Here is a 14,695-nt window from a genome sequence, read left to right on the forward strand (position 1 = left end):
GAATAATTTTGAGCGTTAAAACCATGGGAAGCGGGGTAAACGCACGAGAATGAAGCAAGTTTTACAAGACTTCTGAAAATCTTTCTGTCTGAAAGGATATTATTCTTCGGCGTCCCGACGGAGTCCGAATTATTGCTGCAAGCAGCAGCCAGCCGTCACCGATGTTCGGTGCTTAATTAAATTTCGAGAATCGTCACGGGTGCTAATGAATTCCCGAACGAACATTCGCAAAATTCTTCAACTGTTTCAAGGCGCGGTCAGCCAGACCCCGCGCATTCTCCGCCAAATTATATTGTATCTCTGAGATATTCATCACTTATGAAATTCAACAGGCCGACTGTTCATTAAAAATTACCATCGTCCTGCTTCAGTTGTTCCCAAAGTTCCGTAAGCTGACTGATCTCGTCCTCGGACCATACCTTTGGAAGTCTCTTCTGTACCTCGTTTCGTATAGTCTGAAACAATGTTTTTTTTTTTTTAATTTTAAGGTAAAAAGTTGCTCTTATATACACGGTCCTTCCGTAAAGAGTTTTAGCTAATGAATTTTGCGGTAATTATTAAGGAGTAAGAAACTTTTTAGATAACAGTGAGAATGAGGAAGTTTGCTGGATATCGTTGAAGATTTGTATGATCATTCGATGAAGGCAACAATTAAATTGCAACGAGAGTATTTATCTGAAATAGACACTGTATGAAAGTCATGATATTTGTTAAATTTCACAGATGCTGAACGATGACGACCGAAAATGGTAACAAGATTTCGCACTTACAGGTGTCGCGTGTTGAGAAACAAAGTTCTCCTATGTCATGTCGTTCGTAATGATAGTTGTTAGACTGATAGTTCAATCATGCATGGGGCGATTTTAGTACAAAAATAAATGAAAAAAGTATGGTTTATATATATATTTTTTGCTCGAAATTCAAGATCAAATTCATTTTATCATATCGTGTTCTAGTCGTCAGCATTTTCTTGAAAAATGACGAGAAAGTTCCAATAATTCTTCCAGCTATTTTATGTATAACGTTCTGTTCTTTTTATAACCGGATGCAGGTTACATAGCCGTGCCGTGCCTCCGATAATTGTTTACTGCCGCTCATGCTAGATACCCCAGTAGTCAGTTACTAACGACGAGCACTCCGTCATTGTTACCCAACCATCAACCATCTACTGTTATGATACAAAATGTTTAAATTTGGTAAACATATGACGCACAACGCCAGGCAAATAACCAATACATAGTTTGTTTCGCGGTTTACTGTCATCGCACACAGTGGTGATACTAGTTTCTAGTTGGCACTCGAGCGTTTAACATTCACACTGCTACATATACAAGATGCAAAAGTAGCTGATTGTTTCACTCATCAATGCTCAGTCCAAATCACTGTACTTAGAAACGTGAAAGGTGAAATTTGAACAATATGCTTTTTTTATGACATAGACACGAGGATTGAAAAGATCTTTGTAAATATAAACCCTAAAGGGGTAAAACAGGTGAACAAATTTTTGTTTAGGGATTATCCATATCCCACGTGTCGCTTAACTTGACAATGTGAAATCCGGCAAACAAAGTCCTTATTAAAAATAAATAAACACGCGTCTGAGTAATTTTTGAAATTCAACTCCTAAATGGTGTTGAAACAGAGGATAATAAACAATAAATTGTCATAAAAACAAATACCGTGCGGATGGGTAGCTGATTTAACGATAAGTGTACAAATATACGACAAATGATTTGTATATAATTTCTACGCGTTGATGTAGAATGTAGTAGAAATGCGATTGCGCGAGTATGTGAACTATAGCGGTGGCTACGTTGAAGCAGGAGAACAGGCGCGCTTGCTACGAGAAATAGCAAATAGCAGCGAGATATAAAGTAAATTGCTACAAGAAATAAAAATAGCAGGAATAAGACAGAGTGGCGTTGTTTCGAAGAAGAAACATGAGACGAAGGAAGCATGTAAGTATCTTGGAAATGTAATATTGTAGGTGTAAAACATAGCCGTGGTATGAAGAAGAGTTTAACGATCATAACAATTCCGCGGCATCTCTCAAGAAAATTTAAATAATTCTGATGCCTATACGTAATTCTTGTTGATAATTCTGGCTGACAAGAGTTGTGATAAGAGTTCGCTTTTCGCACATGTGCATTAAGATAACGTAATATTAATTCTTGATCAAGAAATTTTCTATTTAGAACATCTTGATTTTGGACATCTTTCAATGATCTTTCATCGTTTCTCACTGAATTTCACGACTTTCCCGTTGTTTCTACGCATGGCTCCTTTGAGATTCAGACGTTTCTATATTATATATGTAATAAATATTTTTATTTAGCTTTTCAGTATGTGACCGCTAAGAATATCAATAGCAACAAATATTACACACATTTATAAATATTTTTTATTTCATCGTTGATTTATTGATTCGTTCAACAGAGGAATTATTGTTTTTACTATTAAATATAAAATTACATTTTTCGCATGATGGATTCATGAATGTTTACCATTAGCTGTGTTTTTAACATTGAACAACACGCAATAATTAGTTCTTCGTTTCGTTTTACCAAGATTTTCGATATTTTTGAAGCTACGTTATTGATTCACGTAATTTCATCGGCAAAGGTCGCAGCACAGATCAGTCAATTACACGCGTACTTTAATGATTCTTCAAAATTGGTTTTCTCGAAAACAAGGTAGTAATGGAAAGCACTTCAGTCTGTATTTGTACGTTCCACTGTTATTATTATTGCATATATGTATAATTCTGCGATTCGTTTCATACTACTGTAATATATATATATATATTGTTTTAAATCGTTGCAATAATTTAGAATTAGAAATGAAAGTTTCAACTTTTACTTTAATTTTGTTATAATCGATTATCGATACGTATAATTAGAAAATTTTAATCAATAAACTTCTTCGAAAGGATATCTTCATGCAATACGACGATCAGAAATGTTAAATCAGGGCATCTAAATATGTAATTTAAATAGAAAAATATGCGAATTAAACACGAAGAAACTTTTGAATTTGATAGGATATCATAAAGATGAATGAGGCTATCCTAGTAACTCATTCGTCGATTATTTTGCATAAAATGCGATACTGCAATAATGTGAGCGATGGTAGCAACAGATAATTTTTAATGAAAGATAAGATACAGTAAATTTCATCCAGAGAAAGCATTACTTCTGGATAGGGATTTTGCAAATCCTTCAATCTCTGCATTTGTTTGATAAGACCCACATTATGTAGTCGTAGGTATACTAAAACAACGTAAGCAGCTATTTATTGTGCAAATGAGGTCTCGGAGAATGCTTGCTGTCTAATTCCTGACCCTAAGTCCCTGTTCCCTTAAAAGGAGATAAAGGGAAAAAATACGACGCTCGTTTTCCAACGATTACGTTTCACCCTCGACAGGGATCCTTGTTGGTGTCCTAAATGGCCGTCGCGTCGCATCGCGCGACTTCACGGACTAAATGAATGTCAAATGAACAGCCAGCTGTAGCTTGCCCTCATTCAGTTTTGAAGGGAGAAGGGTATCCACGCATGAAATTATTTAAATGAAACGCTTTCACGAGTCTCCCTTTCATGGATTTTGTCGACGAATCAATAATACGTTTCATCCTTTTTTTCATTCGCTTTCCGCTGCTTCTTGCTGTTCATTTGTGCGATTTCGTGTTTATCGTGCTATAAAATACTATTAATTTTTTGCAGTTTATACCAGTGTCAGATTAGATTCACTTATGGGGATAAACAAAAGACGTGAGCCTGCTTAATTATATCATAAGCGATGGATCTGTTTTGAAATTATGTAAGTTATACAAAAAGTCTACGTAAAAAGGTCTGTGTAAATATTATTGTTATAAAGCCAATTAGGTTTATCTTGGCAATTGTTTATAATTATAGAAAAATACGCATTTCACTGTGGTCTTAGCATCTTATGAAAATGTTCTTCAAGGTTGAAACTTAAACAAGCAGAAATCTCAGCAATTGATTTCTGTTAGTCTGTATTAATTTGTTAATGGGCACATTGCAGGCTGATGGAAGGATAGAAAATACCAAATCTACTAAACAATTATGCAATTATCCCGATAAGTGATTAAAGTGAAAATTTTTGCATATAATATGGTATATGTTGTATATAACAATTTTTAATTTATTTTATGGTTTTTATGTTTGCATATAAAAAATAATTATATACAGATTGATTAGATTAAAATAGAAAGTTTAATTGTCCTCTCACTTGTTGTTCACGCTTGTTTTGTGTAAATTAAGTAATTATGTAAATGTGTTAAATAATTTTATCAAACATACGACAGTGCTGCAAAAGTTGCGATTAATTAAAAAATGAGTTAGACTCCAGATCATTTGTACGTAGCTTTTAGTTTAAAGTACAACAATTGTAGTAATTAATTTGACGTGAAATAAACTTTCGGGAGATTCTTCTGGAAGGAATTTGTTAGGGAATCAATAATATCCAAAGTAATCCAATCGCCGCTTGCTAAGGGTGAAACAGCAATCAATCCATTTTCTCCTAACAGCTGTGTATTTCCTAAGAAACAACTAATTACCAGATTTGTAAAATTAACGAAACTACTCCTTTTTCTTCGAAACTCAAGTAAAGCTATAATAGCGTAATTAATGACATATTGTTTGATTATGGCAAAATTAAATTAGTAGAATTATTGTTTTTATATTGTTTTATAAATTTCATACATTTACTTCCTTAAATATTTAATTATCGAATAAAAATATTATTATTCAGAAAAATTTGGTATAGTATATCATAATGTATAATATTAATTAATTTCGTTTTTACTTCAATTATTAATAACCCTTGATCGAACGTTTTCTCCCGTATGAAAGATTAAATAAATATGATATTAATTTTATTATTATTGATTATTTAGCAAATGATAACCGGAAAGTGCTAAAGTCACGTACGAAATATTCCGAAATAATAATATTATTTATTAACAAATGAATGAAACAGACATTATATCTCAAGAAATTATTAAAACGAAGATATAATTTTTAATGCTCTTAATAAAAATAATAAAGAAATACTACAAAATAATATACATATATCCACTATGTAAATATAAAACAAGTACATTTATATCGACATTTCCTATCGAAATTATAAAACGAAACCTTTAAATCACTCAACATAGACGATATTCAATACCATCAGCCTAACTAATTCTCAATATCCTCCTCGTTATAATATGCATACATCACGCTGATAGAACACTCGCTCATTAAATTCTCAAAGGGCAGCTGTACAGGGATCTGTTCGTAAAAATCCGTCAAGGAATCAATAATATCCTGAGCAGGCAAGTTTGTCCTCGTCTGAATGAGTGGTATGAGGGCAATCAGCTTCCTCTCCTGGCGGAGCAGCGGGTGCACACCTATGATTAATCGTCAATTTCGAAGTGGGGTAATACCGTTTTAACGGTACTCAGATATATCGTCGCCTTACCTCCATCCATCGTTCTTACTTTCCTTCTATTTCTCTTTGGCGCGCGTGCTTGCAGGTTCCTTTGCCGTCTTAAAGCAGGTAATGTCTCAAGATTATCGCTATAACGTGTTCTCCCGCGATGTTGTCCGATGGCTTTTCGACAAACAGAAGGATGTAACGAAGAGGATCGAGTTAAATCGCCTATTTTCTTACTAACAAACGAGTTCGGTATAAACTATGATAGATTCGATATGGAAGAGCCAGGAAGAAACGTTCTTAAATCTTTTCCCAAACGTAGTGTCAAACAATGTCTCAACTTATGTTTGCCAGCGATATTGAATTCGAATACTTAAAAATCAGATTCGTGATTGCTATTATAAATTAATAATAGCAAGATTATATATTAATTAGTGCACTAGACGGTTTACCTTAACAAACAAATGAAAATGTATTAGCGTGATAGAAAGAGAAAAAGAATTGAAATATATGTTCAAATTCATATCAATAATTTCAACTTGTCATTTGATACAACAGCTATGTATTTAAAATAATATATATGATATTCTGCTAATTGCGATGGAATCGATATTAATAAAATTTCTGGTAAATTGAACATTATTTATAATAATTAATTTAATTCATTGAATAAAGAAGTATCTTAAAATGTTAATTGTTACTCGTTATGATAATAACAACAGTAACAATCATACTTGTGATTCATTTTGAAAATAAATATAATATTTTATGTAAAATGAGGTATGTCAATCTTTTGAAAAAAAATTATCCCTAGCATGCATAAATAAATTCGTAAGTTTCTAATGAGTGCAATAAATAATTAAAAAATGTATGCGAACAGTTTTTCAGTGCTTTATTCGATTAGCAAGTAACGTGTTTAAAAGTGTGTTATGTATGAATTTAACGTCCATGCAAATAGCGGATCTCATTTCAACGTACATTTTCATGTAAATTTTCTTCAAAGTTTCACCGTTACATTCGCACTTTTTGAAGCTCGGAAAATTCTGGTTTTCGGGCTATGTAATACATAATACATGAAACGGTAGTCACTTGTTTCAAAAGGTTTTGCTTAAAATCGTATTGTAACTAGTTTGAAAAGTTGTCGCATAAAGGATTATTCAAAAGGTAGTAGGACACGCGGAAAGAGGGAAACGAATATCAGTATAACAAAACTCATTGAAATCGCCGCGTCTACGCGTTTCGCTGTTAATTTTTTACAAGCCTTTTTATCCCCTAATAATCTTTTCTATAGCCATTGTTGCGACGGCTGAAAATGAACTATTATCCCTCTGGTTGCGCTGCTCTCGTCACAGCCGTACATTCAAATGATTTAGTCGCAAGTCGTGACTACATTCTTGGTCTTTATTGTTCTTTCAAAAACTACACAATACCTGTATTCATTATTCGTGCAATACGATGATTTGAAATGTATCATACTTTAATTAAAATCCAAAAAACGTTTCGTCTCATTCTTCCTTAATGCATGCTTTCTACTATTTCGCTGTGTACTAGCATAAAAAATAGAATTATTTTAATTTATAAAGCAGCTCGTGAGCGGTACGATTGATATTGAGAAATTAAGGTCGAATATCGACAAAAATCTAGGAATTTTACAATCCGAGCATACAGATATGCCATGGAGATGGACTTATATTGACCGTGTGCGATCAAAGTACGATATTTTTAATCGATATTCATAGCGTTAACTGAAAGAACATTCACGTTTCGTGTTACGATGAATACTCATCGTTTCTGAGAGCCAGAGCACGAGCAAAACGGATTGAAGTTGAGCATCGCATTTCAACTTTGAAATTCCTACCAGTGCAGTGGTGAAGCATTACACAGTGACCGCTAACTTTTACTCAACGGATAGGGAAATACGTTATACCTACGTATTTGTATCCTATCTTTTCAAGAAAATTTCTACCACTTTACAGAAGCTGTGAAATTGCGTTCCAGTTCGTTCTAAAGTAACTAAAATAAACAGTTCCATCGTTTAGAAGCAATTCAGATGTGAATATCATTTCCAAACTCCAAATCATGCCTATGTTTTATACGTATACGTATAATGGTTTCTAAAGGAAAAATTATTATGATTAAGCACGTTCTTTCTTGATTTTCCATTTAGAATATCGTCAAGCTAAATCGACAATATCATTGTCAATATTTATTGACTGCGCGTGAATTCCTTAAAGGTTCAATGGCAAAAAGAAAAAAAAAAAGAAAAGAAAAGAAAATGATGAAAATTATGTGCTACTATCAAGGTTTCAATAATCTTAAATTGTTTTCTCGTTATGAATTTTAGAAAGCGGAACGTTAAGTTTACGCGGCGCGTACTTCGCCTTCCTTTCGCGTTTGACACAAATGTTTATACGTGTCTCGCAAGGCAAAAGGACAAACAAAGCGATAGTTTCTCGAGGGTTACGAAAGGGTGCAGTGTGGCAAGGGAAATAACGCGCTCGAACGAATAAGCCACGATGGAAACTCGTGAACGGAAACTTTAATATTACTGCCGCGATTTGAAGAAAGCAAGGGAAAAATTTATTGCCGCGTTTTCAAGACACCAGTGAATTACAACTCTCCGTCAAAGAATAATGCTGTTAAAATTGTTTTCGCTGCATTGGCGTTAAGACGAATGAATTCGAATCGTGTTTTGTAGTCTAGATATCTCTTAAGTCCGACGAATTACTAGAACGTTGTAATCGTTTTATGTCTGTAATTACAAAGTGACAGCGCAGGAAATTATTGTCGATGAAATTACGATATGTTAATAATCATACTCTCTGATTCGTACGATTTATTTTTAGTATATTAAAGCATTGCATATTTTCTACCGATTTAAACATAACAAGCTAGGAAAAAGAATATCACAATTGAACTTGGCTTCGAACGAATTCAATAAATATCTTAGCTTAATTGAAAGATTGTATTTTATTAAACATTAAATATTATAGTAGTATTTCTGAATAAATCGAAAAATTTTCAGCTAAAGATAATACGTAATTAAATTTTTAAGCGAATGCAAAGAAATATAATTGTACAGCATCCTTTTCATCAGAGTTAATTTATACAATATATAAATTTTTAATTATTGTCTTCGAGAATAAAACAGATATATGTACACACGTAATCTCTGATGTCGAAATTAAAAAAATTTCTTGTACTTCATTTTTTATTAAAAAAATTATTGATATACCTTTTTGGAAATATTAAATGTTACCACGTGTTTTACAAATTTTCATAATTTTATTCAAATGGTTATAAGAAAATAAATTTTTCTAGGAACGAAAGATCGTAAATGAGAATTTTCAAAGAAATAATGCGCATTATGTCGATGCGCGTGTATATACGCACATAATAATACGTACTGTTCGATAGTACAAAATGTGGTTCCTATAAATTTTCTGTAAGCTGAATACAACGCGAGGTATACCCTCAATATATTAATTGTCAACTTTTGAAACGATTCCAATAGGGCGGAGACTGAGACAGCAGGGACCGTATACGGACGATCCATTCAGAGTTAAGGGAGCCGCCGTCTATTTATGTGTCTAGCTTCCTCCCGAAAATCTTCATACGGTTGTTGGATAGGAAAGCGCAAACAAAGCGATAGCTTTCCATAGTATGCGGAGATACCGGAAAGGAATACTTGACGGGGGAAAATCTTGAGATACATCCATCCCCGAACGAAGTAGTCGCAAAGAGGAAAAAAGTCTTGCTGGCACAGCGGAAGTCGTGATCTACGCAGGAACGGAGAAACCTCCTTTTCGAGCAGGAGGCCGGAAAGAAAAGGAGTCTCCAGAAAGCTCCTCGTAGAAATTGTCTCCCGAGAATTTACAGTTGCTGCAGCAATTCTTTGGCTCCATTTTTTGCATATGTTCTGCCTGTCACCGACGCCAGTCCAGAAACTTATTTTCGAGCCTCAGCTACCCTACGTTTTCTCGCGCTCCTCGTAAATCATTGATCTTGTCAGTGTTATGTTCAAGGGAGGCGTCGAGATCGGCTAGCCGACTTTGCTTGTTCAAATACGTTTTTGAAAGAACGCGTGGGTTGCAAGTGTCCCGTAAATCTGATCGATTATCGAAGGGATAACGAGCGCACACGCGTGTCACTGACTTCGTTGCGATGGAGTGGCAAGAAATAATTTTTTTAGTCGCAAGTCACTGACTCTCTTTTATTATTTTAAACCATGAAGCAGGGAAAGACGTATGATTTAGCTTTATACTTTATCTTACGGATTTAATTCGATTCTTTACGCTACAAATGGGAGTTTGGAATGGAAATTCAGCAAAAAGTGAAACTACAAGATACGCGCAAGCATTTATTCTTTGACGACCCAGAGAATTATAGTCGTAGGGTGCGTCGGATTCCATACATCATGATGAAAATAATCTTCGCCAAATATAGCTAATATTTTTTATGTAGTTGGCAGTTTTCGCCAACTTTACGATTTTTCATCCCCCATTTTCAGTTTAGTTTGGAGAAATGTCTGAAAGAGATCTCCGCCGTGTAGAAGATATTGTATTAGGAAGGGAAGCAGTTGACGATATATAAAACATCCATATAGAGTAGGTCAAAAACCGATTTGTTTAAAACTCTATAAAACGTATTGAAAATTTTTCAATATCTATGTAAATATCAGCTAAAACAACAAATCTCCAGAGAATCATTTTTTTTTTCATTCTATAAAGCGAGAGGGATTTAAATCAATTTGCGTGTTATGGTATTATATCTTTTAGAAACAGATTTCTTTTACATTTTCTTGATAAGCTTAACCTACTATTTTGTAGTAAATTTTTATTCGTATTAAATATCGATGTTATTCATATACGTGTTTAAGCATTAATTTTTTATTAATCGAAGGATTATTATTAAAATCTTGAATTTGCTATAACATATATACATACAGGTAGCAACACATACGTGTGAAAAGTAATACTCTCTATTATTAAATGCCTGAGAATTAAAATTAATTTATTATTCAAAATAAATAGACATGAAACAAAGTGTAATAGTAATGAGTGACTACAAAAATTGCTTACCTTAGAATTAACAATCAGGCACATTTCTTTCAGCTTCTTCATGATACCACGACGCGTTCGTTCTTGATTAATGTGCTCTAAGATCCAATCGACGACATCTAAATGAATAAAACATGAAGATATACATAATTTAGGAATAGAACTATATGCGCTACTGCGCGTTCAAAAGTTTGGGTTCACTCTCAACCTTAAGGATTCATAAAAGAAAATAAAGTAAAAGGTGGTACAATTCGCTATTTCTTATCTTTACATATTTCATTCTTTTTTGCTCAATTAGCAGCTACGTATACCTCCATTATAGAACTTTCCAATCCGGACTTATCTTCATATACTGTAAAAGCTGATCGATTTTGTTCAGGATTCAAGCTCATAGGATTTCCTAATTAGTATATAAGATTAAATATGAGGATAAACATCGTCAAAGCAATTCAAATAAATATAAACTAATAATTATGATATTTGATTATCGTTACGTGTACTAATTTTAAATATATAGAGGTTCCAACATCCATTTCCTAACTTTTCATTACAAAGTCCAAGCTCACCCTCCACCTTTTTTACTAAACAAGCGATCCAAAACTTTGTATGGTTTTCTAACATGTTTCTTCTTAAAGAATATGTACAACGATAAAATATATGTTACATGACTTGATAAAAATCAATTTCCGGGCGCAATTAATTAAATTTGATTTTCCTGACCACGTTTTAATAGTGCATGGGGATTTCAATAAACGTTCCAGGACTATGAATATCGGTGCTATTTATATCCAATCAATATTATCCTGAATTGATTTGTAGGAAGGGAAGGATAACTGGATCATCGCAGGGGTACGTGATTAGGTTAGCTGATAAATGAAGACGTTGTTATCAGTAATTCAATATTACCGACAATTCTCTCTAACATCTACCAATTTCGGTATCAAGGATCACTCCTGTTAAAATAATGTCATGCTGACTGAAACAACACAGGCAATCTTTTAAGTAATTTCAATATTAAATGAAGGGATATATAGAACATATATCGTTATTATATCGCCTTATCTATGGTAACAAGTTAAAACATTCTTCAAATCTGTATTGTAATATATTATTTAATTAATAAGTTTTGTCGAGATAGTGATCCATACTTTAAATACACTATAAATGCAAGAACATTTGCGGTCTAATAACGTAACCTGTACACGTATTTCTAAATCATACACTCTTACCTACTTGGTTGGTTTTTCCCTATTAATTATTCGCTGACTGACTTCTTTAAGGACAGTGAATTTAGCCAGTGCAAGATATGAAAGAATGAACGGATACATATATTCATTAGAATTCCCTTCATTAAGTATTCCATTTAGAATGTCCAATAAACATTCTTTGAAGTACATACATTATGTATTAATGCTTCCTGAAAGCAGAGAGATCTTTCCCCTGATAGAATATTTTATTCAATCGCTAGCAAACTAGAACGGGATATAGCTAATCGTCTGCCCTGGTAAATTCAAAAATATCCGGCAAAGTTGTGCGTTAAAGAAGACTCGTAAATCATAGGATTTAGCGAAAGGTAGGACGAGCAACGTACCTTGGGGATACTTGTTAGTCTGATGTTCCATAAAGAGAGTGCGTAACTCGTCCTCCTGGGTTTCGGTCCAGAGGCTGCGCGGAACTTTCTTGTTATCCGTTTCCGCGTTGTAACCCTCGACGACCTCGGTCGCGTCACGAGTGGTCTTCCAGAAGAGCAGCTCCATATACGCTTTCCGGTTCTTTTGCGCGACTTCGATGAAACGTCGGATTATGAAGACTGCGAACTTTTGGAGTTCCTGCAAAGAGAACTCAGCTTTCGTGACTCGAGACAAGCATACTTCCGGTGGCTATTAGATACCATGGCAGACATGTAAATTCGACGATGAAATTCCTTAAGTTAAGAGAAAAATTGCATTCGTGCTACGAATTCAATAGAAAATTATAGGAACTTTGTTGAATAGTTTGGAAATTCCAATCACGATTTGGACTGTATTGCCATCTTAATATAAAAAGTTTGGGAGGGGTAGGACCAAGTGTTTTTGTTTATACTAAATACTATGTGTTTTTATACGTATATGCATTTAATGCTTGAACGTTTCATTGAGCGAATTTTTGTTGGAAATCTGACCACATAAGTTTCATTCGGCTAGCTATTGTTTATGAATTTTATAAAACATTCTTTTACTTTTCATATAGAACCGTATTTGATGGTCACCAGTTTATTTGGTTGTTGATTGTTACAAGTAATTATTGGTATAATGAAAGAAGCAATGTAAGTTGACATATTGATGCAGTTACAAAGATATAATAATTAAAAATGGAAGATAGCATATTTTGGGAGTAGGAAGAGTAATGACAGTTAAACAACATTTTTGTTGGGAAATAAAATATTTCCTGTTTTTTTTTCTAAATATGCTCACAATCTTAAACTTAATTATTTTTGTTGCAGTGATAATATTTAATTTTTCATATATACATAATCTTGTATATATTTTGTATATATACCATTGTATATATACCATTTAAATATATAATTTGTACGAGTATTTCATCTATAACATGAGATGCTCAAGCCATTAATTCTACAATTTGTTATTCAGTGAACTAATATATGAGGAAACTTAAAGAAGAAGTTAGTGACAATTTACATTGTGTTTTCAAAGAATGAAACTTAGAGTTAAGAAAAATAAATATGAATATAAATAATTACCTTGTGGCCGCCATACTTAGACTCAAGAATTCTCTGGAAAACACGGAACATTGACGCTTGGAATATGAGCCCTGGCATTTTGCAATCCCAGGCTATTCGATGAAGCATCTTGGTAATGTAATGATTCACTTCGTTCGTATTTTTGTCAAATTGCTGCAGCAGAACCAACATTGCTCTCACGATTTTTACATTGGCAAATCTTAAACAAAATATAACATGTAAAAATCGAAACTAAAATCTTTAGTATATGCTATAAAATCAAATTTAAGGCATTTGGAGGAAAAGCGGATTAATTGTAAGTCGTATCCATTTCTGAATATCAATTTATGGCATTAATTTATCCCAATGAACTGTATTACACATAAAAATTTGGAGGTATTCTTATTTTCCAAGTCAAACCGAGATAATATAACGAAATCAGTTATTAGATTGAATATACTGTATATTTTCGTATATATTTTGGATGATAAAGCGAATAATATGTAAAATTAAATAACATGTAATATACAATAATGTAAAACTAATATCAGAAAAGAACTGATGAATTGCTCAATTTGTCGGATATTTGGGTTTGTCCATTTTTCATAGTCAATGTCTCATTTATTAATTGTCTTACCTGTAGATGAAGTCAGAAAATTTGAAATCAGTTTCTACAACTGAAGAATGTGTTTGCGATGCGTTCTCTTCATCTTCCTCTGTAATAATATATTTGATACAATAGTTCGTATTTACAAATACCACAAGCAATTTCGTTATAAAAAGGTGGTAAGCAATATCTTCTTTGTTATCTGTCTAAAAAGATATATTACCTGACTCGTCATTAAGGCTATCAACGTTTTCCTCCTCGTGTGTTTTGCTTTGTGTAACAGGATTTTCTTCGACCACTGAAAATCAGAAAATGAAATAAATTTATTCTCTACAACGCTTTACAGACAACATTGAAGGTAGGAAAATATAATAAGCCAATTTTTCTAAATTTCCATTTTGATTATTACAGAGAATTATTTTAATGTGGCATAATTAAAAAGATCAAGGATATAAACCTTTTAAATACATGTATGCACGTATATGATAAATGTAGGAGATTTTCTAGAAAATAGTAAGAATACCTGATGGCAATTAATATTTTTTAAATCTTCAAGATGGCAACAAAAGTACATATACATATACAACTATAAACATATCTACAAATTAGGTAAGAGGGTAGTTTCGTAATATTTAAATCGTTTTCGTGTAAAAAATGTGATTGTTAACACCGATTATTTTACTATGGTTTCATAACATAGAAATTGACATTTCCAAAATATTTTATTACATTTAGAAAAGAAGTTCGAGGAAATTTCAAAATGAAACCAGAGAACGAGAAGTTACTGAAACGTTCCAAAGTAACTGCAGAAGTACATTCTGTCATTCCTAGCTTGTCGTAAAAACATGCCAACGACACGTGCA

The 14,695-nt window shown here is 33.1% G+C and overlaps 1 protein-coding gene across 1 annotated transcript in view; it reads right to left on the reverse strand.

The window, feature by feature from the left end:
• The window catches only part of timeout (circadian regulator timeout), a 250,148-nt gene that overhangs the window by 7,042 nt on the left and 228,411 nt on the right, over positions 1–14,695 (reverse strand). The window contains exons 16-21 of the mRNA XM_069116096.1: positions 14,056–14,130; positions 13,863–13,941; positions 13,247–13,445; positions 12,095–12,332; positions 10,525–10,622; positions 356–455 (exon numbers count right to left, since the gene is read on the reverse strand). Of these exons, the coding sequence (XP_068972197.1) occupies positions 356–455; positions 10,525–10,622; positions 12,095–12,332; positions 13,247–13,445; positions 13,863–13,941; positions 14,056–14,130 (789 nt within the window). The remainder of the gene's footprint in view (positions 1–355; positions 456–10,524; positions 10,623–12,094; positions 12,333–13,246; positions 13,446–13,862; positions 13,942–14,055; positions 14,131–14,695) is intronic.

Source organism: Bombus flavifrons, chromosome 7, assembly GCF_040668555.2.
Source record: "Bombus flavifrons isolate JBK064 chromosome 7, iyBomFlav1_principal, whole genome shotgun sequence".
NCBI classification, from domain to species: Eukaryota; Metazoa; Arthropoda; class Insecta; order Hymenoptera; family Apidae; genus Bombus; species Bombus flavifrons.